The sequence below is a fragment of the Pogoniulus pusillus genome, chromosome 1 (assembly GCF_015220805.1).
Source record: "Pogoniulus pusillus isolate bPogPus1 chromosome 1, bPogPus1.pri, whole genome shotgun sequence".
Taxonomy (NCBI): domain Eukaryota; kingdom Metazoa; phylum Chordata; class Aves; order Piciformes; family Lybiidae; genus Pogoniulus; species Pogoniulus pusillus.
In genome coordinates this window covers 25,914,274-25,941,904 of record NC_087264.1, presented here as the reverse complement: position 1 = coordinate 25,941,904, position 27,631 = coordinate 25,914,274, and the positions used below count along the sequence as shown (strand labels likewise).

The following is a 27,631-nucleotide window of genomic DNA, read 5'->3' as shown; positions in this document are numbered from 1 at the left end:
TAAAGCTGTCTTGCTAGGAACAAGAGTAGTACCAAGGCAGGCAGTCACACACTGAATCCAATGCTTCTGGCAAGATCTAAGATAAGGAGCTAGTACATTGTGTGTAGAGTTAATGTTTCGTTCAGGTTTACAACTTACATAATTGTACTGCAGCCTTACAAATGTTGTGGTTTGGAGAAAGCCCAGCAGAAGCAGAAGGAAGGAAGGTATAAATTAAGGAACACAGCGGATGGGTAACTTGAGAGATACTGCAGAGCACAGTCGTGGCTGGCTTGAGTCATTCTGGGGTTGTGTTGCAGCAGAAAGGATGGATCTGCTGCACGTGTTGTCCCTTGTACACGCTCTGTCCGTCGTGCCCTTAGCCCTGCTGAAGTGCTGTCATTGCATTGCTGAACTGATCTCCTGCACGTACGATTGCTGAAGGAACTAAGGGAAGGACTAGGAAGGTGTGAAACACAGAAGAGAGGACTATCCCTTTTAATTGTGTCAGCTGCTGTTGCTGGGCAGACAGGGAAAACTGTTGGGAGTTTTATGAAAAGGGTAACTGAAATGTGGAGCCAGGGAAGAGGAGCATGCTGCTCCTGATTACTCCTGAGCCAAAGTCATTGAGTGTGTGTGTGTATATCTGTGTGTCTTCAGGCTTCACTTTTTTAACTCCATTTTCAGTATTATAATCAAATGCCTATTTTCAGACGTCTGGTAACATCTGATTTACCTGGCAAGTGCTCAGGACTTGAGAGGCTTTGGGTATACCTCAAAGGCATGGTGAGATGGGAGGTTTGCCCAGGGGTTTCCTGGATCTAAGAGAAAGTTTTGGGCCTTGCTGCAATGACATGAACCTTCCAGATTTTCCAGCAAACATGTAGTCTCTCTCTCCTGCAGATCACCGCACTCTCCAGAGATTTGTAGTTGCCTGTAGCGTGTACAGCAAGCAGAGGGAGCACACCTAAAGCAGAAGACAGTCACCCTTGAAAGCAGGGCAGGCAGAGCTAATGAAAAGTCAAGGTAAGCCAAGATGAGAAAGCTGTTCAGTTTACTTTGAAGCACTTTGGAAAACATACAATTATCCTATTATCAGAGTCTGCAAGCACCTCTGTCAAACAAGTGATTATGAGGGATTTGGGTGGAGAGGGAGTGGGTAGCAGTGCTTCAGCCCTGCAAGTGGCCATCGGGTGTTTGCAGATGCGTGGCTGCTGGGGAGACAAACATCTACAGGATTGTGAATGCAGCGTTCCTTGGGAATTGTGTGGCACCTGTGGGAAAGCCCTGAGGAGAACTTGAGAGAAAGGGCTTATATGGTCACAGCTGGGGGTAGTGACTGTTTTGGTGTCAGCCTCCTGCTGAAAGCAGGAACAATAGACTCAGGAAGGAAAGAGGTAGTGAACTCAAAGGGAGAGAATGCAGAACCTGGAAGAAGACATCCAGCTGGTAGGTTAGAAAGGAAACCAAGGGACGAAAAGACCACAGGATCTCTAAATAGTTGGACACAGTGAAAGTGCTGATAATGAAGAGTAGAGATCATGAGCCCCCACACTAAGGGGGAAGTGCTGACCACCACTGTGCTACTCGTTGAGAAAGGAAGTCTCAAGTTACAGCTGTAATAGCCTTAAGATGCTCAGAGACTGACAAACCAGGAGCCTGTGCAAGCAGGGTTACTGAATGCTGAAAAACAGGAGGACATGACCAGTAAAATGGATGTGCAGAAAGCATCTGAGCTCGTTATGTGTGAAATTTGATTTGGAAAAGTTCACCGGAGTCATGCAGCTTGGTTAAGATGTGCCAACAAAACATACGAATTTATTCCAGTTACAGAGCCTACCCTGATGCCCTCTTCCTTCTTTCAGCAAGGATTTGATAATTTCCTCCAGAAACATCATCTCATAATTATCCTCTAATCTTCTAAGAGTCTCCCACTTGGAAAACAGACTTGTTCCCTTGAAGCCTCGAGTTTTCCAGCTTCTTGTGGCCTGGATCCATGCGGTGGTGCAACACTTGGTTGTAAGTCTTCTCTTTGTTTTGTGCAAGGTCCACCTGAAGACACTTCACTTCACATTGTACAGCCCTACTATTCTTGCTCATTTTGCACCTTTCCCACCATCCTGCAGTGGGCATTTTCCAAGCATGTTTCCATGGGTCAAGAGGGAATCTGTGGCTCTAGCTTTGTCTAGGGTTCAGCCCAGTTTGCAGCCAGTCTCTGTGCTCTTACCCTAGAAATGATCACCTACGAGTCTGAGTGGAGTGTCCGAGCCCACTTGAACTCCTGCACTAGCTTACTTCACAAACAGAAGAGAATTTTGCAGGCTGCTTTCCATAAGCATAATGCTTAAGGAGCTCTAGAAATGCAACTGAGGCAGCCCAAGTTCAGGCACAGCCTGAACTGCAGTGAGGGATAACCTGCAGAAATTGCAGAACTGAACTCCACACACCTGTGCCTTTAGGCTGGATCTGGAAATAGGGCAGGAGCAAAGAAAGGGCAGGACAGTTTGTAACAGCTGTGGGGGTCTTTATGCAGGATTGCCACATACTTGCACCTGCCTCAGAACCCAAGCAAAACAGCCACAATCAGAACAAGAGATGGGGAAGTGGAATGGAAAGTAAACTGAAGCACCAATGGCCCCAAGCTCAAGAAGGTGGTTTAAGTGCCACAAAGTTAGAAGCGAACCACAACTCTCAGCTGCCACCACAACACAGCTGTCTTGTGGGTTATGCAGCTCAGATTTTGCCTACAGGGCAGAAACATCATTAATGGTTTGTGCAAGCCCAGCTGTTGCTTTGGGGAAATGGGTGTGATCCATCATAGAGAATCTTTAACTTCCTCTTCCCTGAAAATTCATGGTCAACAGGAAATCCAAGCTTTGTGTGATACTAAAGACATTCTTTTCCAGGAAGATGTCACAACCAAATCAATTGTCTGCTAGCTATAGATGCACAAGCTTGCCACACAGAGTGCCTTTATTCTCCCTGTGCTGCCCATCAGGCAGAGAGATACATTTGTATTTTTTCACAGGCTTTTCTGACCTTCTGGAATTCAGGCCCAGCAATTAGTTCATGCGTACATGTTCACACACAAGACTTTCAGCATGCCCTGGATGACAACTTTCAATCAGAGCCATATGCTGATGGTAGTTTAATATAGGGTCACTAGATCTGTTGGTTTCTTTTTTTGTTTTATTGCTGGTGGTTTTTTTTCCCTCCCTCCAGCTAGTTCTTTACTACATGGGCCATGTTGTCTCCCACCTGCTACTTCAGCTCTTGGCAGGAATTTCTGATGTGTAAGCATTCCTTTAGGGGACTCACTCACTGCACTATGTCACTGTTTCTGGAAGCCTTTAAGCAGCCCCATATGATCAGGTGTGTTTTCCTAAGACAAACAAGTCTGCTCAGACTTTGTCCTGTGAAATTTCAGATTGTTTGTACTGTAATCAGAGGTCCTGTCCACTGGACATTTGTGTCCTCATAGCAGTTTCTGGCTACACCTAAATCCATCTCTAATTAGAGCCTGACTAGAACTCAGAAGAATTGAAGTCAAGCCTCTGTATTATTATTTGAAAACATCCAGACTAACAAGGTAAATATTCATTGCAGCACATCTCAGGTTCTGTCCCTGACTGGTTTTGTCTCTGTTCTCTCACAAGCCTGGCAGGCATACTCTCTTCACGTTCGTGTTTTTTAGGACAAAGCAGCAACAAATTATTCAGCTGTGTCAGCAAGTGGAACACTTACAATTATTTCACAACACTGAGAATACGTTACCTGGGGCATATCACTGAAGGCAGAGACTGGGTCTTTAGGTAAATGCAAGTGCTGACACACCAGCATCTCTACTTACATGGCATACAGATTTCTTCATTATTTGACCTAGAATAACAGGTAAATTCATAGCTTGAGCCAGGCATCTTTAATGTCTGTTGCTCAGATCTCAAATTGCTTTTTGGGAAGACTTTATTTCTTGAGGAATGACATTACTGATTCAGAACAAAATACTTCAGCCTTGCTCTTTTGGTTTGCATCAGTCTCCCACCATTCAAAAAGTACAATGCTGTGGGTACTTTCAGCAAGACCTTTCAACAGCTGATGCACTTGTGTGGTCTCACAGAAGTATTAAAAAGAATTAGTCTTAGATCTCTTTGTCCATGGCAGACTACAGTTCAAGGTATCCAGTGTACTATAAAAGGTTAATTTCTGCTCTATCTGGCAGGAAAGCAACAAGATGTTTATAACACTTTAATCTCTCAGAAATATCCAAGTGTGTCCATCCCCACCTCCTCTTCAGTCCAAACTTTTTAACATCGCTTTTGTTTCACTGGTTGCTATTAATATTCTGGAGTCATTTAATCCCAAATGTTCACCTGTGACTTCAGACTTACCTACTCTGAAGCTGTTAGCCTCTTCGTGCTTGGCTGCACTTTGACCAAGTTTTGTGAGTGACCTCATCAAGTTCCCCACGTCATGACAGAAGGCTACTACAAACATTTAATGCAGTACAGCAACAGTTTCAAGCAGGTTTAAGTATTAAATTGCATCTAAAGTATTTTGTTTGCTTTTTTTATTTCAAGAAATGAGAGCTTTTTGTGCTCCCTCAAGCTCTTGGATTTACCATATACAGGATACTTCCATCAATCTCCATGTCTGAATACACAAAGCTCTTGGATCAGGACTCCACTCTGTCTCAGCAGCCTCCAAGGCTTCCCAAGACAGAAAGATAGGATAAAGAGGTTTGTTAGGTTCACCCTGAGGGGAGAACCTTGCTTAACAAGTGGGCATAAGTACACCTGCAGCAATTCAGAAGCAGAAGAGCTATGCCTCTCTGGCTACTATTGTGGAAGGTAGCTTCCACTGTCCTACCTTTTGTCACCGTGGAAGAGTCATTGGCAAAGCAGGGAGTGCAATTCTGACATGAATAGTAAAGAAAACTGAGAAGGGAAAAGTGGTCTTTGCTCTGCCCTGAGTGTTCACCATGGACAGTGAAGCTGAGGAAGTCTGCTTTCTCCACTTTAAAGAGTTGGAAGCATCACATCTCCTTTAATGAAGTGCAAGTCATGAGGCCCTGTTCCTTTCTACACCCCTACAGTGCCCAGCCAGAGAAGTCTTTATTCATCCCTTGTTTATTTATTAGAAAATCCCTACAGGTCTAGGCATTTAAAATGAAGCACTAGGTACATGGAATACATGCCCTCCAAGTCCAGAAGTTACTGGATATGCTGCAAAGGTGGATTGGGGCCAGCTGGGACCCGGTGACCTCTGCAGGAGATGCTGGTACGGCTGTGAGCAGGGCAGTAGGAATCATGATCCAACCTTCTCAACATAATTTGCAGGATAGAGTCCAACTTGGCCATTAAGAAGGCGGCCCTTGCACCAGCCCTGCTCATCTTCCTCACTGATCTTCATTAGTTCTTCACCTAAAAGCAAAACCAATCATTAGGGAACAGCCCTTAGAAAGGTAGCATGGCATTTTTCCTGGGCTCAGAAAAGTTGATGAAAAGCAAAACCTATGGGTCTGAATCATCACCCTCTTTTCCCCTAATTGCACTCACTATGGCACAGCACAGTTTAATCCAAGCCAGAGTTAATGATCTCTTAACTATCTATGCTTAGTACCATTCTCTAAGCCAAGCAACTTCACACACAGACCTTCAATTCTGCTGTTCAATATCAGAAATATTTGTGTGCCCTAGATTTCTGCCTGATTTCCTTCCACCAGAGGAACATGCTTAAAAGCCAGAGAGATCACAGTGATCTTGGAATTTCTTAGTGGCTTCCCTGTAGCAGGTAGAAAGGAAATGCTAGAGGCTGCAAAGCTCTTGTATGACCCAAAATGACTATTCCCTGATAGAGTGTTTGGTTTGGCCATCAAGGCACAGATTCGAACTAATTTCCCAGACTACAACCAGGAAAGGGTTTTAACCTTTCTGCATCTACTTTGGGAAAGGGCAGAAAGGTCCTCTTCTCCACCCTCTCATCCCTCCTTCCACCAGAAGGAGGGAGGTCTGACTGCATCAGCAGGCACATCCCACACTGGCAGAGGCTCAGAAACTCATCTGCTGTTAAGCTTAAGCCCTCTGTGTGCATACTGCTCAGAGCAGTTTCAAAGGGAATGACTAAAGCCATGCCTCTCTACATCTGCTGGGTGGACAAAAAGAGCAAACAGTCAAGTTCTAGTGCACCCATATTGTAAGATATTTTAAAGCAGCAAGTTAGTGTTAGGAAGATTACTAATACGGTAACACTGCAGCATAGGTATTGGCCTCAGGTACTGAAGGACTTGAGCACCTTCTTAAAACAGGTGTATTTTGGAGAAGAATAGCACAGTGATACTATATAAGACTCAAACCAAGCAAGATTAGAGACATCCTCAAGATCCAGATGTCCTCTTGGAGTTGAAGACAGCACATGAAAACTGAATTTAACTAAAAGGAAGAAAAGGGGAAGGGTCACTTTGCTCCAGCATTATGTTTCTTTGAGTCCTCTGCTGCAAGCCAGGATCTTAAGGCACCCATTTTGCACACGTCTGCACAGCTGGTTTTTGCCAGCTGAACTCTGCCTTCTGTAGTGCATCTCAGTCAGCTGAGATTTCTCCCAAAATTTTTATTTCTGGTCACTAGAAAGGACAATCCAGACCACCCATATATATTTTTTTTCCTATCAACTGCACAAGGGAGAACCATTTAATAAAGGCTCAAGATAAAGTGCAGAATAAATGCTTTAAGAGAAGGCATGAAGAATCTCTTTTACTACCTGGATTCTGCTCTCCTCCAGTGTGACCAAAGCCTAGACAATCTCATTTTTCAATGGCTTCCCTGTCTTTTAGTCTAGAACAGGTTGGACTGCCCAATCTATCATCCACCTCAGAGAAGATGGTAATTGCAATGGGTCAGATGAGGGGAAGAAAAGTAATTATCAGTTTTGAAGGGGACATCTAGTTCTTAAAGAGTGTTTCCATCATTAACTCATCCAAGCAATGACAGCAAAATGTTAGTAGGAGGTTATTGCTTCTGTACCTGCTTTAAAGCTCAGCTCATCAGCCTCCTGTCCGGTGTAATCATACAGTGCTCGTACCCGTACACCTGGTACCTTTATGTCCTCCTCATGCCCATTGGCATCCAGGCACTTCTTGGGAGTGTCCTCATCTGACCACTCTGAAATGTCTTCCTTCAATCCGCTTTTGTGTGTGGAAGGAGAGAAGGGACAAGACAGTTAGACTCATCTCACCCCCACCTCCTCCTGAATCATGCACCACCCTGACTGCCACTGAGAATGTGATGCCACAGAACAAAGTGCAAGAGGCACAAGGCAGCTGTAAGGGTAAACAGGAGAGATCTCAGGAGATACTTTCAACCAAATGTAGTATCTCAGAATTAGAGTCCCAAGGGCCAGAAGGGTAACTCGAAGTATTTTCACACATGCACACTCTCCATGACCTCATCCTACTGTAGCAGATCCTCTCACACAAGGAAAGCCCAGTTCTAAGTGGAGAGCCCAGCTGTATCCAGAAATCATTCCAACCAAGAATAAGACAGACAGGAAAAGCCGTATTTCCCATCCCAAAGGGATGACTGGAATGCTGTTTTCCAAGTCAGATGTAAGAGCAGAGGGGAAGAACAGAGAAGATGTGGAACCCAAAATCCCCTGAAGAGGCTATGTTTCATACTAACTTCACATGTGTGGGTGCCCTCAGGCTGTCATGGAAGAGGCTGTTCTGCTCCTCTTGATAGGAAAACCTGTAGATTGGCAAATAGGATCTTCTGAATCCAACAGACTGAAATGCAGCAGTGGCCCTTTCTGCCAGTTCCCATAAGCAACAGTTCACTTTTTAAAGCAAGAACTGGAGGACCTTTTCAGCCTCTCCCTGTTCTCCAGCTTGCTTCCTGGCAAGGGAAGCAGCTATCCTCAGAATTGTCAGGTAGTCACACCAGGAGGGAGTGTGAAAAAACAAAATGGAGATCCCATGACTGCATTCTGAAAACAGTACAGCTAACTGGCAAAACTGCCAGGTCCCAACTATCTTCACTGTCTCTGGGAAGATTCTGCCAGAATCTCAGACAGCATTAGTCTGACTGAGCCAAATCTCTCTCACTAGACTCTTTACAAGGAAGGCACCCTGTGAGGCAGTACATACCAAAACAAAACACCAACTCTGCAGCTATTTTGAACCCCTTTTCTGCCCTGTCTTCTCTAGAGTGGCACAGGCAAGGCCATGGGCAGGAAGAAACAGGAAATTAAAATGAAAAAAAAAAAAACCACTCTTAGCAATACAACTCATTCATGACCCTAAGCAAGCTTGTACTTTCCGTAACCTGATGTATCCCAGACTTCAGCCCTTACCTTTGCTTTGTGTGTAAAGGGGTCTGAGAGACAATCCCATCCTGTGTAGGCAAAATACTGGTCAGTGTGACATCATCAGCCATCTTGCCACTTCTCTCCTTCTTGGTGATAGGCCTCTGTGTTTCAAGGGACCATTCCTGTTCAGGGAAAAGCAGTAACACCATCAAGAAGGACAGAACACTGGATCACAGTTAAGTTGTGGATAGGCTGGTCAGGCAAACGACCTTGCTGGCATAACAGGCTCACTCCTTTTGAACCTCAACATCCAACAAAAAAGCTGTGTGAAAATTTCTCAGGGCCCTGGGACAAGTTCCTGTTATACCAAGCTCCTGTTCTTTGCCCTGGTGAGCTGGATGAACAGAGTGTTTGCAATTTTGGCAGGGCTATATGTGTCCCTTTAGGCACCAGACACCTGGCAACATAAACACTTCAGCAAAGTCTTAACATTCTGAGCCTGCCAAGCAAAGGTGGTCTTGCCAACCCACCATTTTCAGTCAAGAAGCTATATGTTTGGAAATAATAACACACTCTAGAGTGTTACATCACCTCAAACTGAGGCCAGTTCATTGCCATGCCTGGTCCATGAGTGTTGCGCCACCACTTCAGGTCCTCCTGGTTGTCTGCAGCCATGATGACTTGGTAGAGATCTCGATACAACGCATGAAAGCTATGACCAGGAACAGACAGAACCATCTTTAACCAAGTTCCTCAGCAGTTTCCCAAAGCCCACGTAGGAAGAGCATAACTTCTTGCACAATTACACAGCATTCAAAGTCCCACAGGATTCAGGATGCTACAGCAGCACTGTTTCAGCCCTAGGAGAACAGAGCCACCCTTATAGTAGAGTCCTCCCAGCAGATGGGACAGGCTTGTCTGGTGTAGCAGTGACTAGCATCTGTCAGCTCTCAGCACAGCTCACATGATCATTGAAAGGGCTGGGCACATTCTTACACATTGTCAGAGGCAGCTCAGATTTGTTGCCTCCACCTTAAAAGTACAGGAGCACAGAAGTTTTTGTTGTTGTTTCCCCCACTGTAGCCCCTACCTAAGGGCCACTTGTGGTCTTGCAGCAGATAACCATCAGGGCACAATGGGCATAATAGCTACAGATACTAGAAGGCAACAGAGCAGCATTCCTCAGACTGGAATTATACACATCAACGTGGACATAAGAGAGTACTGAACAGTAGTGGAAAAGTTCAGAGGCAGGAGTCCTCCTCTCTGGGGAGCCTAGCACTTCAAGGTCAGAGACACCAGCTATGGTCAGTCTAAAGAGGCCAAATGCTAGTTTGAGACATACTTTGTAAGACAAGGAATAAGACCTGGCAGGTCCAAGAAGGCAGCTCCTTTTCAGACGTGCCTGAACTGACACCCCTCACCAGACCTCAGGGCACCCCAGGCTGCCAGAATTCCCTCCTGCATCAGGGCTGATACCTTTCATTGGTGGAGAGGTTGAGATGCTGGTGCAGATTCAGGAAGATCTCCTTAAAGAAGCACAAACGCTTGCGCTCTGCCTCCTGACAGCCCTCGAACACTTGCTCCATATCCTCCATGTAGCGGGGATTGTAGCGATTCAGCTCTTCCAGCATCTTCTCATACTGATCCTTGCACTGTATCAACCCAGGAGGACAGCAACAGTGAGAAGTGTTACCTTGATGTCAGATCAGTGACAACTCTACCTGCTCTGTCTTGGAACTGACAAGTTTTCCTGGCCCCTTGCAGTGCTGAATATACAGACCACAGAAAGAAGAAATACCCACTGGTATCCCAGTCCATTGCTCTCTTAATAGTCTTCCAAGTTTCTTGTTCTTCCTTGCTACATGTCACACCCTCACTCTCACAGGCAGGCAAACTAGCTGCTTCTGGCAGCCAGGTCTTCAGCTCTGCAGCTCCAACTTTTTAAATTTACATTTAATTTAGATCCTACCTACTACCAAAGACAGACCTTAAGCCTAGTTACCATAGTCTGTCTAGCTCACTGAAGCCTCAGCTACTGGCATCTTCCACCTTCTTACAGGCTTCATCAGGAGCTATTTCACTGAGAGACATTTCAATCAATGCTTTTTCCACAAAAGAAGTATCCTTGTGACACACATTCATGCAACACACTCACCTTCTCAGCCTCCTGAGTGCACTTCTCTACACGCTCCTGCAACTTGCGCAGCTGCTCCTGCGAGACAGATGCGTCTGCCTTGGCATGGTTCTCCCTTGTATGGGCTGTTTTCTCCTCCTTCCGGGCTGCATGATAGTTTTTCTTGGAAGTTTCCACCTGTAGAAGCAGAATGCATTGAAAGCCATAATCCTGATGACATTGATCCTCCATAACTCAGAAAGGTCATGTTAAAGTTTGTTACAGTCACCACCAATTGTTTCAGGACATCCTAATAGGAAGGACAATTTGATATTTAGTAAACACTGAATGATCTCCAGTATTCACTGCCATGCAGGAATACAGAGCTCCTTAATGAAGTTTTCCCACATAAGGGAGCTACAAAACCACCAAGAACAAGAGGCCATCAAGACATCTGGCCCTCTCTGGCATTCTGTGGTACCCTAGTTAAACTGTGTTTGTTTGCTCAGTGGATCTCGAAATTGGGCAGCCAGCAAAACTGCCCTTATCCCTCCTTCCTCATTCACACTGCGCTCACATCTTTCATCTTCTTCACCCAGGGTTTCTGGGCCTTGCGAAATCCATCCTCTGCCTCCTTTGTCTCTCTGAAGCCTCCAATCATCTGCTTGTGGTAGGCCTCCTTTTGCCAGGCCTTGATCTTATCCGAGTCTTCACCAGCCAGGCAGTTTCGGACAGATAAGTGAATTTCACTCAGTTTGTCTGCTGCAGTCAGGAAGGCATGCCAGGCCTTCTCCAGAGTACCATACTGTGGACCTGCAAGCAGAAGCACCAGAGTGGCTCTTACACCTCCTGCCCACCAGAAGAGAAAGCAGAATCTTTTCCTCCCACACATGCCTGTCAGTATGAAGTCACTTCCTTAATACTCCCCCATCATATAATTCAGTATTGACTGGTCTGCACACAATTCCAACAGGCAGCATCTAGACTGGCTGTTACAGCTGACCAAGACAGACATTGCTTTTGAGCAGCTCTAGCTGTAGCAGATGGACAGGTTTCCTGCAGAAAATTCTCTTCATAGGTATGGCCTGAGCTTCAGGGCAGATACCAGCACTAGTTCATGACTGAGGCTAAGCTTCTGCTTTGTAGACCAGAACATCTTTTGGGGCATCTGTCCCACCATTTCCCATTACTTTGCGAGATGCTATTAGTGCAAGCCCACTGCCACTAAATCACAGCATTACCAGTTACTCTTAACTGGAAAAGAGGGAGTGACAGCCAAGCCGTCCTTAAAAGGGGAGATATGCAGCTTGCTTTAAAACATGGACTACCCACAGACTTTCCAAACTTGAATAGATTGTTTGGTGTGTAACCAAACACCTGACAATGCAGAGAACTCATCCCCAAGTGAACCAGAGGACTGTCTACATGCACAAAAAGACAGACACTCAAGAAAGTCAACCCCTTCTTGGAGAAGGGAAGCCTGTCCACCAAGGAAATGGCACCACCTCAATAAGAGACTGCACTCAAGGAAGAGTGTGCAATGACTGCATCCTGTTCCCAGTCCAATCTTTACCTTTCTCCACGTTGGTCCTCCACTTACGGGACCACTCTGTTAGCTGCTGGGCATAATTCTTCTCTATCTTGGCTCTCTCCTGGAAGCAGGAGATTAAGTCATTGCAGAGTCGGTACCCATCATCCACACGCTTCACTGTCCGCTTGTAGTTTCCAGCCTGAAATTTCACACATCATTTAGGTTGAATTGAGTCTCATGTTCCTTGAGAAGAGACAGCAGCAGGTCAGTTGTTGCATGGGGTGTGAGTATGCCCTTCTGAAGCCAGCAGCTGGGCTGAGACCCTCCTTGGGTACCCATTCAGGCAGGCACAGCAGTAGAAGAAAAAAGCAGAGATTCTTTGCTTGTCTGTCTCATAGCTCAGATGAGTGGTAGCTGAACAAGGAACATTTCACTGCATCTGGGAAGAAAAGAGTCACCTCCTTCCTGCAGTATAACAGTGTTACTGAACTTCCCCAGAGCTGTTCCACTCACTCCCTAAAAGCACCATGTCACCCAGGAACCTGATACTCAACCACCTAATCCCACTGGTGGGAGGCAAGACGACATTCCTACCTCCCTCATGCTACAATTATCTTTCCTTACCTCCCAGAAACTGCCTCCAGGAGCCTCCCCGCCAGCATCATCTTCTGATGACATCACCCTTGTTTTCTTGCAGCAGAGAATTTTTGCAGATTTCAGTTAAGCTGCAAAGAGAGAAAAGTGATTTTTAATATAGCACTGGATGAGCCTTTCCAGAGAGCACAGTTCTCCTTGACTCTTGAAGCTAACAGAGCCAAATTTACTGCCCTGCATAGATTACGAGATACAGCAGAGATCTAGCTCAGGACTGAACCTGCCTTCTCCAGCTGTGCAGGGAAAAGGCCTCCTTGGCAGGCCTGCAGCACATTGGGAAAGGATGTTGCAGAAGATAATCTTGCCAAACTTCAGATGTACAGATTCTGGAGAGGCTAGAGAATCCAATTCAGCAGCACCAGACATGTCTGCAGACTTACTTTTCTTACTGAAGGCTCTCATGAGAGTAGAAAAAGCTGTATGAAATATGCCTTGAAAGACTTTAAATAAGTCTTTGATCAATGGAAATGACTCCAGCTCCCCAGTATGACTCAGGATTATAGGATTACAACAACTGACTGGAGAAAACAAGGCTCAGCAGTCAGCAGGCAGGCATGCCTTGAATGAGGAGGAGCCCTATAAAGCTGCCCACCAGCTGAGATGGATTTGAGCAAGGAACACATTGGGGCATACCCAGCCAAATGGCAGTGCAGTAGACACGCAGCACTGCTGCCCTAGAAACATCCCTGAAGAGCTGGTGTTTTCACTATACTCAACTCTTTCACTGCATTAGGCTCAAAATCTAGGCTAGGAGGTAAAAGGTTCATCTAATGATGTTGTCTCAGCACTTCTACCCATTCCCCTATGCTAGTCTGTGCTGCCAGCTTGTTTCTGACATGGTGCAACACTATGAATTCCTTGGGGAGAGGTTCAGGGACTGCTCTTCAGAAGGAATGGGAGGGGGAGTGATGGAAAAAGGCACAAGCCTAGTCACCCACACACAAACACACTCCATTCTAGGCAAGTCTGGGTTAACGCAGCATTGGTGTCCTTTACTGCCACTTCTCCTCTTGCACATTCCAAGTTATAAAAAGCTTCCCTCACACCCCAGAGAGGTATCTGCGACTTCTGCCAGCCCGCAGAGCACACAGTAGAGATGAAGATGATATCAAGAGTCCACATCTCCCAGTTCCTACTGGGAGAGTGCCATGGAGTGGCACAAACACCTCAACACAGACTGCAGGGATTTCCTGCATTTCTTCAGGGAACAGTTTGACTGTTTGCCCAGGAAAGTGGGCACTCATCCCTTGGAGAGTGTCACTAATACTGTTCCACTGCTTTTCTCTAGGAAGCTAAATGTGCTGAAGCAAGTTAAATGGGACATGACACTCAGGTGCACAAGCCTTGAAGCCTGAATGAAACCTCCATTTACACCACCAATTGTCCCTGTCCTCCCCCCCCATTTGTAAGATAGCTTTGCAACCATCTGACGTGCATCCAGGCACACAAGCATACTTGTCCCCAGTAACTACATACCTGAAAGCGAGATGCCACAGGGGATCAGTGGGCAGCTGGCAAGTATGTCCCAAGCTCTTCAAACTCTGTGAAAAAGACTGGAAGAGACAGAGATGGGCACACTTAGACACTTCTCGGCACAGATGCTGCCTGTTCTGATGCATCCCAATCCTAGGGGTGTTCCCCTTCTGCCAGTTACTAGGAGGGGCACCCTCTGATATAGCAGCTGCCGCCACTGTGCCTCCTGAGATGCCACATTCTGGCACGTAGGAGATGCCAAATCCTTGTGTCACAAGATCTAGCCCCAGAAAGAATTAAAATAGAAACATTGGGAGAGCATGACAGCACTGTGCAGGAAAGGTAGCATCACAACAGCTGAGCAAAAGGAACATCTCAGGCCAAAAAGGCCTAAAATAAGCACACTCCTTGGGCCCCATACATGGGGCCTGGTTCCCCTCTCAGTACAGCATCCACTCTAGCAAACCCCACCACCTCCATGTACTGCTGTACAAACTTCCACACATCACTGGCTTCAGGAGAAAAAGGAGGGGCACACACATGCACTTTTTAGAGTCCTTTTTTACTAAAGATGAAGAAGATTGACACACAAGACAAATGACTTGATAATTCTACATTCAGAAAACAAACCCAGAACTCCTAGGAGAGCACATTCTGCTCTAGAGGTGCAGAGTCCTTCAGCAGCAGAGCACCTAGCATTGCCCTGGTAGGATGGGGCTCTCTACCAGCAGAACCTTTCCTTTGATTCTGTTAACTGTCCACGTGACATTCTCAACTACTTTGCTATTATGATATAGGAAACTGTCATCACCTTCCCACAGAGGGAAAGCAAGTAAAAGGCCTGCAGAAGTTAAGGGAAGTGAGAGGAGAAAGAGACATTTTTGGTTACCTCATGTTTTCTCTGGAGGTATGCTTCAATGTGAAACATCTCTTTACTTAAAAAAATAGTCAAGCAAAATCCCCTTCTCAGTCATTTATATACGCTCTGCAGAGACTGGAAGGTTAGGGCAACCAGGAGAAAACACAACCCAGAGCAGAAACTGCAAAACCTAGCAATAGGATTTTTAACCAGACATTAAGATAACTTTGGAGAAAGAGTGAAAGAAGGTAGGAAGGAGAGATGGACTGGGACATCGAAAACATGCTAGTAACCTTTGGTCAGGAAGGTAAAGGGGGAGAGTTGGGACACTTTTACATTATTCTGGTCACTGGATAAAAGGTTATGGCTTATCATAAATTTCCTAAGACTTCTCTGTGGCCTCTAGTAAAACCACACTGAAATTGCTAACATTAAAAAAAGCTTCATGAACAGTTAATGTAAAAGTAGACTTAAAACTGCCCCAGACCCTTTCTCCCAATGAATGCACAGATCAATTCTATATGACACATCAAGGATGTATCACTTTTTCCATGCCACACCCTCATCCCCACTTTATCAGGAAGCAATGAATCACAAACATGCCTTCCATCTCTGGTTTCCAGTTCAGGCTGACTACGCAGTGCTAGACTTCGGGGGTCAAACATGGAAAGCTATTGTGTGCCAGAGTTTCTTTGGGGGATAATCAAGCAAATAAACACCAGCACATGGAAAGCCCACCAACACTTAATTTCATTCTTTCTGCAGTTTCCACATCAGAATTTGAGACATACTTACTTTCTTAGGTGTTATAAACCCAAACAACTGGATTTACTATTACTAAAACAAACAGGCTGTGAAATATAATAAATAGTAACTGTGACAGATCAAACTGAGTTCTGGTAGCCTCACAGCCTCTGTAGACAGCAGCCAAAAGCAGATTCCCTCAGTTTGAGAATAAAGCAAACACTCATGGTGCCTCCAAGCCTATAACCACTTGTTGACAGAAACTTCCTGACCTAGATGTGCACCCATGAATTTAGCAAGACTCGATGAATTTTTCTTCTGTTGATTACTTCAGTCTGCTTTTGAACCCATGTGAGACTTCAGCATCCAGAACATCATGGGGCAAAGTATCCCACAACTTAAAGCTCTACTCTAGTCATCAGTACAGTAACTAGGTGAGAGAACACAATAAACAAGTACAACATTTCTGCATTTCTCTGTGACCCTGAGTAGCAGCCAGTTGAGTACATATCTCTATAGCAGTAGTATAGACTTTATAGAAGTCCAGAAGAGTCCAGCTTGGTAGAAGCAATAACATTAAACAACAAGGAGGACCCTACTCTGCTAGGCTTTTTCTGGACTTTATACACTTGATGAACCCATGTCAGTCAACAGATCAAATTGGATCTGCATGCAGACATAGGGAAGATCCTTAGTTCTGCACACTGGGGCTGAAGAACAGCTGCTGCTGTCATCTTGAGCCCTAGAAGAGCAAAGAGATTGCCACTCCATCCCTTTGTGCCTAGTCATTCCTGAAACACCATGTGTTGCAAGCCACCAAGGGCTCAAGACCAGGCAAAACCTCGGTTTCCCAGGAAAAGTCAGTATGTGAGTTACACGTGCCAAAGTTTGGAGGTCATTTTCCAGCAAAGCAGAGATGACAGGACTACCCTGTGGACAGCCTGATACAGCAAGAGTCAGCATGTACATGATTCAGGTCTGGCAGAGCCTGCACAATATGAGCAATATAGCTCAAGTTATATTGGGTCAGAGTTACACACGTCAGCAACACATAGGAGACTCCTTCCAATGCCTCTGCTAACAAGTGGCTATCTAGTGGACATGCAGAGCAAAAGGATATTTTTCCCTACCTTCACAACTTCAGCTTTCACACTTAAAAGCTAATTAAGCCAGCAATGTGGCCACAATGTGAGGTCATCAAGGAGTGTGTAGCCAGCAGGTCAAGGAGTTATCTTCCCCCTCTATTCTGCTCTGGTGAGGCCTCACCTGGAGTACTGCATCCAGTTCTGAGTAACCCAGTTCAAGAACAGGGAACTGCTTGAGAGTATAAAAAGCACTATGAAAATTATTAGGGGACTGGAACATATCTCATATCTCTTATGAAGCAAGGCTTAGGTAGGTTTTTTTTTTTTTAGCCTAGAGAAGACTAACGAGGGGATCTTATCAATGCTTATAAATACTTTAAGGGTGGGTGTTAGGACAATGGGGCCAGTCTTTTTTCAGTAGTGCCCAGTAACAGGAGAAGAGGTAATGGACACAAATATGAACAGAGGAAATTCCATCTAAACACGAGGGTGTTAGAGCACTGGAACAGGCTGCCCAGGGAGGTGGTAGAGTCTCCTTCTATGAAGTCATTCAAAACCTGCCTGGACACCTTCATGTGCAACCTGCTGTAGGTGAACCTGCTCCAGCAAAGGTGTTGGATTAGATCTCCAGAGGTCCCTTCCAACCCTTATCATACTGTGATACTTGAGACCTCACTGGAGCTGCTGTAAGACAAGCTCTCCAAAGGAGAGAAAAGAGTAACCATAGCTCTATTAACTTGACATCTCTGCAGGGTTACAGATGAGGACATCACAGACATCACTACAATCAGCAATGTCAGGTAAATAAACCAAACAACGCAAAAGAGATCTCCACAGCCCTTTCTGCTAGCAGTGGTAGAAAAAGTACTGCCCTCCTTGCAAAAAATACCTATGACCAACATAGTTATTAGGCCACATCTGCTATCAGCTCCCTGTTAAGTTGCAAAAAATGCCTCTTGGTCTCCAGCCTCATAAAGGTAGAATGGCTCATGACAACTTCACTGGTACGGAGCTTCACCTGGGGAAATGCCAGAGGGCTTGTCCTGGCAGAGTTGCAGAATGGCTCTGTTCCTTTGTTCAGCAAACAACACCAAGTTGTTTGTTGCACTCCAGCTCTAGTCAGTGACACATCTCAGACACCATCTCTCTGCCCTCAGCCCAAGTTATCAGGCTGAAATCTTCCCCCTGGAAACATGGATCTTGTAACAGACTCCAGGGTACTACTGCCTTTTTGTTTCACGTCTGCACAACATGACTACAGGAGGGTCCTGATCTGCAAATGAAACTTCTAAACAAATAGTAGTCATCACTTCTCCACTTCAGAAACCCTTCCCTAGGACAGGCAAACCGCAAAGATCCTCTTCCCTCTACACCACACTACAATACTTCCAGCCTTCAAACACCCAAGGCATCACTTCTGTGCATTGCTCAATTGCCTCTTGAGACTCCTTGTGAGCAGTTGTTTTCCTAAGTTTGCCAAGAACAAGCCTCTGAACTCTACAAATGCTCAAAGGGCTGGTGCATGCAGCCCTGCAGGAATTGCTCCACAGAAACAAAGCTTTTACCTAGCACCAGACAAGGCCTTCTGCCCAATTCCTCTGCCCTTTCCCAAGTACAACAGCAAATACTGGATGCAGACAAATAACTCAGCTTATTCCTACCTCTATACTAATGGTAGCTAGGGCTTTGGTTGAAGCACATTTTTATTATGGACCACTTTCTATATAGGTGTTCAAGCCAACCTAAATAAGAGTTTTAATCAGGAATGGGCTGCTAATTTCCACTTTGAGAAAAATAATTAACACCACAAGGAAGCAACGAGATTCCTGTGGCAAACTTGATTCTCAACATTGCTTTTCTGTATAGCAGGCAGTGGTGAAGGTACTTTCATTCTAGGGCACTTCTGGTCTAGGTTGCATATAAACAACCTGAACACAAAAGGATGACAGCTTCACTTCACCTTATAATATGACAGACATGAATAGTTAATTTTTTTTTCTAGTAAGCTGTTGTCAGAATGGAACTAGAACGCTGAAGACAGGAGCTTCTATATGACACCATGTAGTGGTTTAAGGCTTATTGGAATGCAAGGAATTGGACTGCCAGCAGTGCTAGAAAAGTCACTGATGGAGAAAAGGAAATGGGGCATGAGAGATGATGTCCTTTCCAGCTTCACCATCTCTGAAGGTGCATGCCCAATAGCTCTGAATTAGTGACCTCACTGATGCCCAGTAACGTGGTCTCCACTTCCATTATCTAAGAGGACAGGTATTTACAGGTGTCCTAAGGTTTCTGAGGAGGGGCCAGTTCTCTACAGCTGCAGAGGATGCCAAATCACGTGATGATTCTCCAAAACTCCCCTTAGAGATATTTATCTTATTGCTACGATCACACCCTTGGTAGAGTCACCTGACTGGAAAAGGGACTAAAAGGCAGTGTTTGCCAGCCGCTCCCCAAGTGCTGCAGCCTGCCAAGGCCACCCAGTGCAGTTTCAAGCAAGATTTCAGCTGATCTCTCCACCAGGGGGAGGTCAGATAGACATCAGGCAGAACAGTAACTACACATAGAGGTCAAGCCGGTAACTGAAGCCCATCTCCCAGACAATGATTCTCTAATGGCTGTCCACAAGCAAAACTCCCCATGATGATAGTGAAGTACTAAAATACAGATAAATGTTCCACATAAAGTGATGACCTATGTGCTGCTTCATTATTCTTTCTTATTTTACACCACAGTGTCTTTCTGTTGGTAGTTTCCACAGTCAGAGCAAGCTCCTGTACTGAAGAGACACCCTCTGTGTGTCACCCCAAGCTGTCTAAAAATGTTCATTCAGAATTAACTACATGCCACATTTACTAGCTATCTCCTGTCAGGTTCTCAGACACCGAGGCTTCAAGACAGGCTTCTGCAAACACATTGCTGCTGTCTGAAGTGTGATGATTCCTGACTGACATAGCTTGACTGGCCAGAAATTATTTCACCAAGAAAAGGAAAAAAAACTGTTTTAATTTCTAATATGATGATGGAGATCTTTAGTGTTACAGGAGTGCAGATCTATCCCAGTTGGCACAACATGAGACAATGCTAATTAAGGAATGCTCTGAGCTATCAAGATCTGTTTTAGTTATTCCCTCAGTTGTTCCTTCTATGAAAAATTTGATCATAGTCTCAATTACCCAGAGTTGAAGAAGGGAGGAAATCAGTGTTGGACCATGGGATACCATACTGCAACAGGGCAACCAGCCATGTTGTTTTGGTAAATTCAAGGTGATTCCTAGAATAATCTTGACATGTATGCTGTGTCTATGTATTTAATAAGCAGCTATAAAGAGGAGCAGTGGAGGGCTTACTAAGAAGACACATCCAAGCACAGCAGCACAGGTACAACCTTAGTCTTGTGAACAGCATAGCTCCTGTTCCCTACATTAGCTGGTGTTCCCACTTCCCTGTTCTGCCTTACTCTTCTATCAAGAGAATATTTTAACCCATGCAGATGCCGAGAACCTGTAATCTCTACTGTCCCACTCCCTGAGCCTCTTGATTTGTATGGTTCCATACTGGGTACTTCCCTGGATATTTCATATCCTGCTGCTATCAGTCTCTGCAAATGAACACCAAGCTTACCAGCAAATATATGCAACTAGCTTTTCCCTTTCCCATCAGAAGGGTACCCAAACAGCTGGTAGCCATCATAGAAAACAGGTGTTTAAAGCTATTACACACCTCTGCAGCACTCTAAATCTGCACTGAATGCAGATGTTTTTCCAGAATTTAAACTACATTCCACCCAGTCACGTTTTTTCTGCATTCAGTGACTGGTAAGACAAGATCAATAGTACATCCTGCAACAGTTTCCTGTATCTTAGTAAATGTAACTTCTTGCAGTAGCAGGCTGAGCCAGTTTATGCACTTCAGAGAGGCTTTCTGTACAGAAGTTTATCATGCTCAGCTCTTTTATATAGACAGCAGTCATCCAAACAGAAGAAGATGCTCCAGCCTCACCCTACTCTAAGCCAAAAAGAAAGAATAGAAGGTGGTAACAGGGGTGTTTCCTGTGGTTGGGAAAGAAAACCAAACCAAAACAATAAAACCCCCAACTCCTGTAACATCCTGTCCATGGAATATTCTCCTCCAGTGATTGAATCACCTTGCAACCTCCAGAGCAAGGATCAAGTTTACTTGAATGCATTAAGAAGTCTTAAATAAGCAGACTGCAATCAATGCAATCAACCAACCTTCGGAGGACCTATAAACCAGTTAACTCCATTCTGATGCTGTGCTCATGGGGATTTCTTGCTTCACTGGACTGCACAGTAGTCATATGTCTCCAAGCAGCCTTCTCTGACTCTTCCTCTCATTTGGAAGCCACTGGTTTGGGGGTTTTTGTTTGTTTTGTTTTGTTTTGTTTTTAAATCCAGATACAGTTCTGCAACTTCTGGCTTCACTTTACCAATAGTTGTCTTTTCTATTAGCTGTCTTTGGAGGAAAAGGGAGGTGGAATACAGAATTAGCAAGTATTTTGACATTCAGACCAAGAGTTTGGCAATCATATAGCCAGTGTACTTAAAGTACTGCATTTCACAGTATCACAGTATCATCAGGGTTGGAAGAGACTTCATCTCAGCTGCTTCAGACAGGTTCCTGGTTTTACTTGGTAAAAGCTGATTGACTGAAACTGTTAATTATATGAATACTTTCCTTCCAGATATCTATATACGGCAGATAAGAATCTGAAAGAAGGTCATCATCAAGGTGTTTCTTAAATTCAGCCAGTTCCTTGCACAGTTCCAAGTCCTAAACAGGCTGTAGAAGCAAGTGCAACCAACTTTTTGAAAGGAGATCTGAATAAGGTGAGTGCTAGGACATCACTTAAGGTAAGGGAGAAGAATGAAGTAAAGCATCACACCCATTGCTTCTGTTTCACACAGTAGTCAATTCAATTCCTGTTCACCTTTTATTGCCAGAAAAACATTTACTCACTTGCTTCCTCCCACAGAAATCTAAGCAACACAAAGAAAAACTGCAACTGTAAGGCAGATTTCGGTACCATATGAACTGCCAGGGATATACTCTGGAAAAGCTGGTATGATTTTGTGCGGTCTTTTAAGCCACCAGAAATCATTGTTTGCTCTGTGGACTGGAGAGGACATTTAATAACTCAGATTTGCTTCCTAGCTTCTCCAGAGTTTCACAGATCAAATCACTTTGTACATACTCCACTCCTAAAGATACTCATGTGTCTTTCTGACAGATTTCTTAGAAGCACACACAGATAAGGAGGCTGAAGTAAGGCAGTCTTTAGGAACTGGCCTGCACTGTGGAGATTAATACTTCATGCATTCTTTTTGAAGTTCATTATCCTGTATGTCATAGAGCAACTTTTAAATACTTTCATACTATCTGCAAAGAATCTGCTCTTTGTAATCAGCAACGCTTCTTCAAGTAAAGTTTTGTAACTCAAGCCAAAGAACAGGACCATTAATATAAATTACTTCATATCCCAGATGTTATCCAGAAAGATGCAGGCAAACACAAGCAAATGGGACAGTCAGCCCAAAGGGCACACATTACAGACCTGATTTTAAATGTTCAGCATCACTGTAATGTCATCTGCTTTCTCAGCCCATTGCCCAAAGCAATTCTCAGTTTCTGATCCTCAAAATTTAACCTGCTGTGAAGAAAGAACACTAGGAAGCTTTTTAAACACAGAAAGCACAAATACAACGATCCAATGGGCTTTGTTTCCACACACACATTTCCCACCCCCAACAATGGTTTCCTGAAGCAGCTCCTCTCACGGCCCAAAGCCCTAATTTTTGTCTCCATTAGGATAGAAGGCTACCACAGCTCAGCAGTCAGTCCTAGCTACAATGAAGAGCTGACTGAAAACACCAAGAAGCAAAAGTATCTAGAATCATTCAAGAAGTGAAGTACACTGCATCTTCCAATTCTCCATGAGCTATGTACCCTTGTCAGAGGATTTACTTCAGAGCTCAGCAGTGATGTAGCTGATACATCTCAGCACTTGCAGAAAGTGTCTAGATCAGCAGCAGCAGCGAGGGAGAGGAGAAAGTTACTGCCAACATAGTCAACTACAGGCAACTGAAAAGACTGCTCACATTCCCAACAGCCCTGGAGGCAAGTACTGTATCTCCCCACAAACACAAGAGACACATCTTGGGCAAGCTTGTAGCATGGACAGGACTGCACAAACTGAACACTTGGTAATGGTTAATAGTTGGACTCAATAACCTTAAAAGTCTTTTCCAACCTACACTATTCTATGATTCTCTAACACTATTAGTTGCAAATTGCTTGGTACAATTCTAACTCCTTATCCTGGAAAAACTTGCTGACAGGTTGCAGTAAATAGAGTCCTCCCATAGCCACCCACTACACAAAATCCCACACAAGCATAATGCCTCTGGATCCAGGCCTCTGGTACCATGGAGACCTCTCACATGCCTCTTCAGCAAACTACAATGCCCAGTGACAACCACTAGGTTTAACATACAACGTTCTGACTATCACGAGTCTGAAAGGCTCTTTCCTATTGTGCCATTCACAGCGAGGAGGAACCACTGAAGGCTGAGATACGGTTAGGATGCCAGTCACACATACCGGCTTAAAGCAGTGCCCAAGCTTCAGCCCGTATTTCAGCTTGAAGAAACCTACTGATCAACTGAAACAAAGCTGGATGTTTACAGCAGAGACACCAAGTTCTTTACATTGACATTACACTTTGTGCTGTTGGGAAAACTTGTGCTCAGTCAGAGTGCTTTTGGATGTTAAATTACAGGGGTCACCATGCTGCAAGGTAGTGGCAAAAAGCTACTTCTTGAACAGCTTCTAAAGAGCTCCAAGGACGCGACATTGTCTTGTTACTCTTCAAAAGAGCAAAATCGCACATTCTTCATGAAAACTTCCAGATGCAGTACTCACTGGTTTCTGCCCCACCCACTAAGGCCTTAGACTAAGATATTTAGGGATGTTTTTTTTAATCTATTTGACACAGTTCTCTGCCATACAGTACCCTCTACACCCATCATGCTGAGTAACTAGCGATAAAAAAGCCCGTCTGATCAGAAGGTCTGTTTTAAAAAGATAAAAGTCCCTCGAAGGGCTTGAACAGCTCTCCTATTGTTTAGGCAGTTCCCCATGAACTGTCAAGAGCAGCCCAAATTCACACATCACTGATCAGCTGATGGCAAAAATAGAGGCAGTTTATTAATGCTCTCCAATCAAGAGCATAGCTTTTTCCACTTAGGCTACAGGCTGATGCTTTTAGCCTTTGAGGTCCCCATCAATCCCTGGATGCCAGCCATGACAGACCAAATAGTTCAAACAACAACTAATCTCCAGCTCTCAAGATGGCCAGAATAAAGAAGGAATTTGCCATGCTCTATGATATGATATAAAAGTTCCTAGCAGAAGCTGATGTTGACCTGGTGCAGTCACCAGTATTTTTCACAGCTTTGCATCTCCTAAGAAAAGCATCCACATTACAAATATACCTGACTTGGCTGATGAAAACAAAAAACAAACAAACAAACTATATAGATATATGTGTATTTATTTATTGAAACTCATGATTATCGACAGAAACCCCAGAACACTCAGACTACCTCTCACATAAAATGACTAAAAGCACCAGTCATTGTCCTATGGGAAAAAAAAATCATTTGGGGCCATAAGATTTTTCAGGCTTTTACAGGTTGGTTACATAGCTTGCCAAGGACCTGTGGCATTTTGACACAGCCCAGTCACACACAATCCTCATTAACTCACTGATGTTTGATCTTAGACTTCAGGTGGGCAGTTGTCCTTTGGCCTATACATAGCTGACACATTGAAGTTACTGCTTTTTACAGCCTGAGAAGGGGAAGACAGTCGTCACTTGAACAAGTGCAGGCAAGCCAAAGAAGCTCAAACTTACAGGTCAGAAGAAAAAAAGAAACAAGCCAGTAAAGCAATACAATACAGCAGACAGAATAGGGAAGGCAGCAAGCAGGTGATCTAGCTCACACATTCATTCTGTTCCAAGCTGCAACTCAAAACATAATCTAGTAAATATTTTAAGGAACTTCTACTGAAATGCTACTAATAACACAAAACACTGAGTAGAACAGACTCTGTCTCACACAGCATCTTGAGCATTTCACAGAAAGGTGAACTCTTGCCCGAAAGAATGTGCCCAGTTATGCAATGCAAGGGGAGACGCTCCACTTAGACTCCACCCAGAGACTAGCTCACACCTGGAGCAAGGAGTATCCAGACCCAGTGATTTTAGCCCACACACTGCAGTTGTGCATTCTACTCCCATTACACACCAAGAATGACTTGAGTCATATCACTACGACAGTATGGATTAGCAACTTCTTGGTGATATCTGAATTTCAGGGCAGAGTAGGAGGTTCTGCTAGGGTTCCATACTGCAACAAATTGCCATCATATCAGAAATTCCTTCGTGCAAATTAGAGTGGTGTTTGATCTGAAGGTTGATTCGAGGCTCACCTCGTTTTGAGAGGCAGGGAGCACCAGTTGGGCAAGAAAAGTTAAAAAGTGAACAAAAAGGCCAAACTAATTCATAGGGTCAGAAGCATGCATCTGGAGGTGGTCAGCTAACCTCCCCCTCACCCCCAAGCTCTGAGCTTCCTGCCAGATGAAGAACTGAAGCAAGCAAAGGACACATACTTGGCACGGAAAGTGGTGAAACTGGTTAATGCCTTTGGGCCACGCTAGCTTCATTTATCAATAGCTTTGCTAAGACTGTGGATCCCTCCTGTGTACAGTGACAAATCATTGACTGTCTTCTCAAATACTGTATGTTCTACCCTCCATGTTTATCAGTTTTATCTTGCTTTGGGTCGGAAAGGACACGGTAACCCCAAGAGCTTGCCAGGAGACACTGCTGCAGGCAGCACCCCTTGCCCTGCCCCAAGTCTCGCTCTCTCCGCCCTGCACTAAAACTGCTGTCGACAGCCAAAAGAGAGCAAAAGAACGAACGAGCAGGACTGTCTCGTTTGCCGTACTCCTCGCTCCCGCTGTCAGGATTCCAGCTCGTGAAGAAACAACATAGACCCCTCTGAGACAAAGGGGTGCAGCCCCCCAAGCCTGGGCCCCAGCGAGGCCCCTTCCCCCATGGGGTCCTGGGAAGCCGTTTTACCCTCTCCCGCCTCGGCGCTGCCAGCGCCCGCGGCTCCAGTTTCAGAGTGGGAAGCGGCTCAAGACGGATGCGGCACAAAGGGGCCCCTGTCCCCGCCACTGAGCGGAGGCGCTGGGGCGCTAAAGGGAGAAGGCGGCGCCACAGCCCCCAGCGACGGGGCGGCAGCCCAGTCCAGGGGACGCGGGCAGCGGGACACCCGGTGAAGGTCAGGCTGTAAAGGACGCATGGAAACTAGAGCTGTCCCGGGAGCTTACCCCAGGCCCCCATGAACAACCTGCCGTTGACTGTGAACAACCCACCGCCCCTGCGAGCCCCGCAGCGCCGCCGTTCCCCCGCGCTTACCAGGAGTCTCCGCTCCGCATCAAGCCAAACCGCGCCGAGCCGCCTCCCGATTCCCTTCTACCCACAGGCAGCGCCCAGCTGGGCACCGCCTCCCACCCCCCCCCGCCCCCTTTCCATGAGAAAACTTTTCCCGAGCAGCAGCCAGCGCCTCCCGAGCAGCGCCGCCCGCCGCGACCGGGCCAGGGCTCCGGGAACCCCACGGAGAATGGGTCCGAAAGCCACCGCAGCAGCGGCGCGGCGCCCGGGGCAGCGAAGCCTGCGGCCCCAGCAGAGGTGACCCTGCACTTACATCACAGGCGGCGCTGGCTCGGTACAGCAGGACGCCCGGCAAGCAGCGGCCACCTGAGTTAGGAGCAAGGGGGACCCTCCCCCTATTTCAGCGGTGGGACACCGGGGCTCCTGCTCCGCCTCCAGCAGCTCTGGGCGGGTTCGGCCCGTACGCTAGGAGCGCTCCGGTGGCCGCCCGGCAGCCCTAATGAGACTTCTACCTCCCCGCCCCCTTCTGCCGGGCTCTTTATCCAATTAACGGGCGGCCGCTGCGGCCGAGCTGACTCTGCTCAGGCAGGTGGGGCGAGGGGGCACAACCGGCTCCCGCCACAGTATCCCTGCCACAGGGGGGGACTGGGGTCGACCTTTCTAAACAGCGAGGAGTCTGTGAGCTGCCTTTTCGCCTGGGAAAGGAAGCATGCCTGTCCGAGTCGCCCCTCGTCATGGCGGGCTCTCGGAGGGGGAGGAAGACGGCGGCGGCCCTGTGCTGAGCTGCCCGCCTAGACCGCTGCTCCGCCTAACTCTTCATCTCTTGTGTTGCCCGCTTTTACGAGGCTTTAGTTAGTTCTCAGTTAGGTATTTTGTGTGGTGTACTGGCCAGTTAACCCGCACTCAGCCAGGTGTGCCCAACGAGTTCCTCAAGCTCTCTTGTAACTACGCTTCTGAGCATAGTTAGAGGTCACTCTCCCTGGGATTGGAGAGCAGCTTCACTCTCGGCTTAGCTTTGCATCCTTCTTTGGCTTTCAGACCAATCCTGCCAACTCCGTTTGTTCGCTCTTGCTTTTCTCACACAACCTTTACCTGAACAGGCTGGACCTCATCCTTAAGCCCTCAGTCTCTTGGTTGAAACAAGCTTTTGTACTATGCCAGGGCTTTGCCAGCCAGAGTTTACATTTCTAATAGCAGGGCCTGGGTGCTATTTCCCAGGGATGCTGGGGCAGGGATTGCAGGAACAGTGATGGGAGGCCTTAATGACCTGTCTCCTTATGATTGCTTTTGAGTGACTTGGAGAACAACTGCAAAGGCCAGCTGTGGGTTTGCACTGATCAGTGGAGAGAGGAAAGACTGAGAGCCTTACAAGAAGAAGAGAAGGAAAAGCATGCCATAAATCTGTGCT

The 27,631-nt window shown here is 45.8% G+C and overlaps 2 protein-coding genes across 8 annotated transcripts in view; one reads left to right on the top strand and one right to left on the bottom strand.

Moving 5' to 3' along the window:
* DDB2 (damage specific DNA binding protein 2) overlaps window positions 1-27,631 on the top strand; it is a 50,189-nt gene that overhangs the window by 4,784 nt on the left and 17,774 nt on the right. For 4 of the 5 annotated variants that reach the window (XM_064144973.1, XM_064144944.1, XM_064144991.1 and 1 more), the window contains exons 2-3: window positions 883-1,005; window positions 21,445-21,589. The gene's annotated coding sequence lies outside the window, so the exon portion shown is untranslated. Of the gene's footprint in view, window positions 1-882; window positions 1,006-1,844; window positions 1,999-21,444; window positions 21,590-27,631 lie in introns of all 5 variants that reach the window. The other variant, XM_064144955.1, reaches the window with a different exon arrangement.
* On the bottom strand, window positions 4,530-26,751 carry PACSIN3 (protein kinase C and casein kinase substrate in neurons 3). Of its 3 annotated transcripts, none has more exons than XM_064145022.1 (12): window positions 26,537-26,746; window positions 14,055-14,131; window positions 12,549-12,649; window positions 11,967-12,123; window positions 10,971-11,206; window positions 10,436-10,591; window positions 9,757-9,932; window positions 8,869-8,989; window positions 8,323-8,459; window positions 7,653-7,718; window positions 6,999-7,159; window positions 4,530-5,399 (listed from the first exon to the last, which is right to left on the bottom strand). In XM_064145022.1, exons 3-12 carry the CDS (start codon window positions 12,600-12,602, stop codon window positions 5,284-5,286), a joined length of 1,380 nt encoding a protein of 459 aa, XP_064001092.1. In that variant the 5' UTR covers window positions 12,603-12,649; window positions 14,055-14,131; window positions 26,537-26,746; the 3' UTR covers window positions 4,530-5,283. The 3 variants fall into 3 exon arrangements, with proteins under 3 accessions (XP_064001092.1, XP_064001101.1, XP_064001111.1); XM_064145031.1 differs by lacking the exon at window positions 26,537-26,746 and adding an exon at window positions 26,248-26,320; XM_064145041.1 differs by lacking the exon at window positions 7,653-7,718 and having other exon boundaries at window positions 26,537-26,751.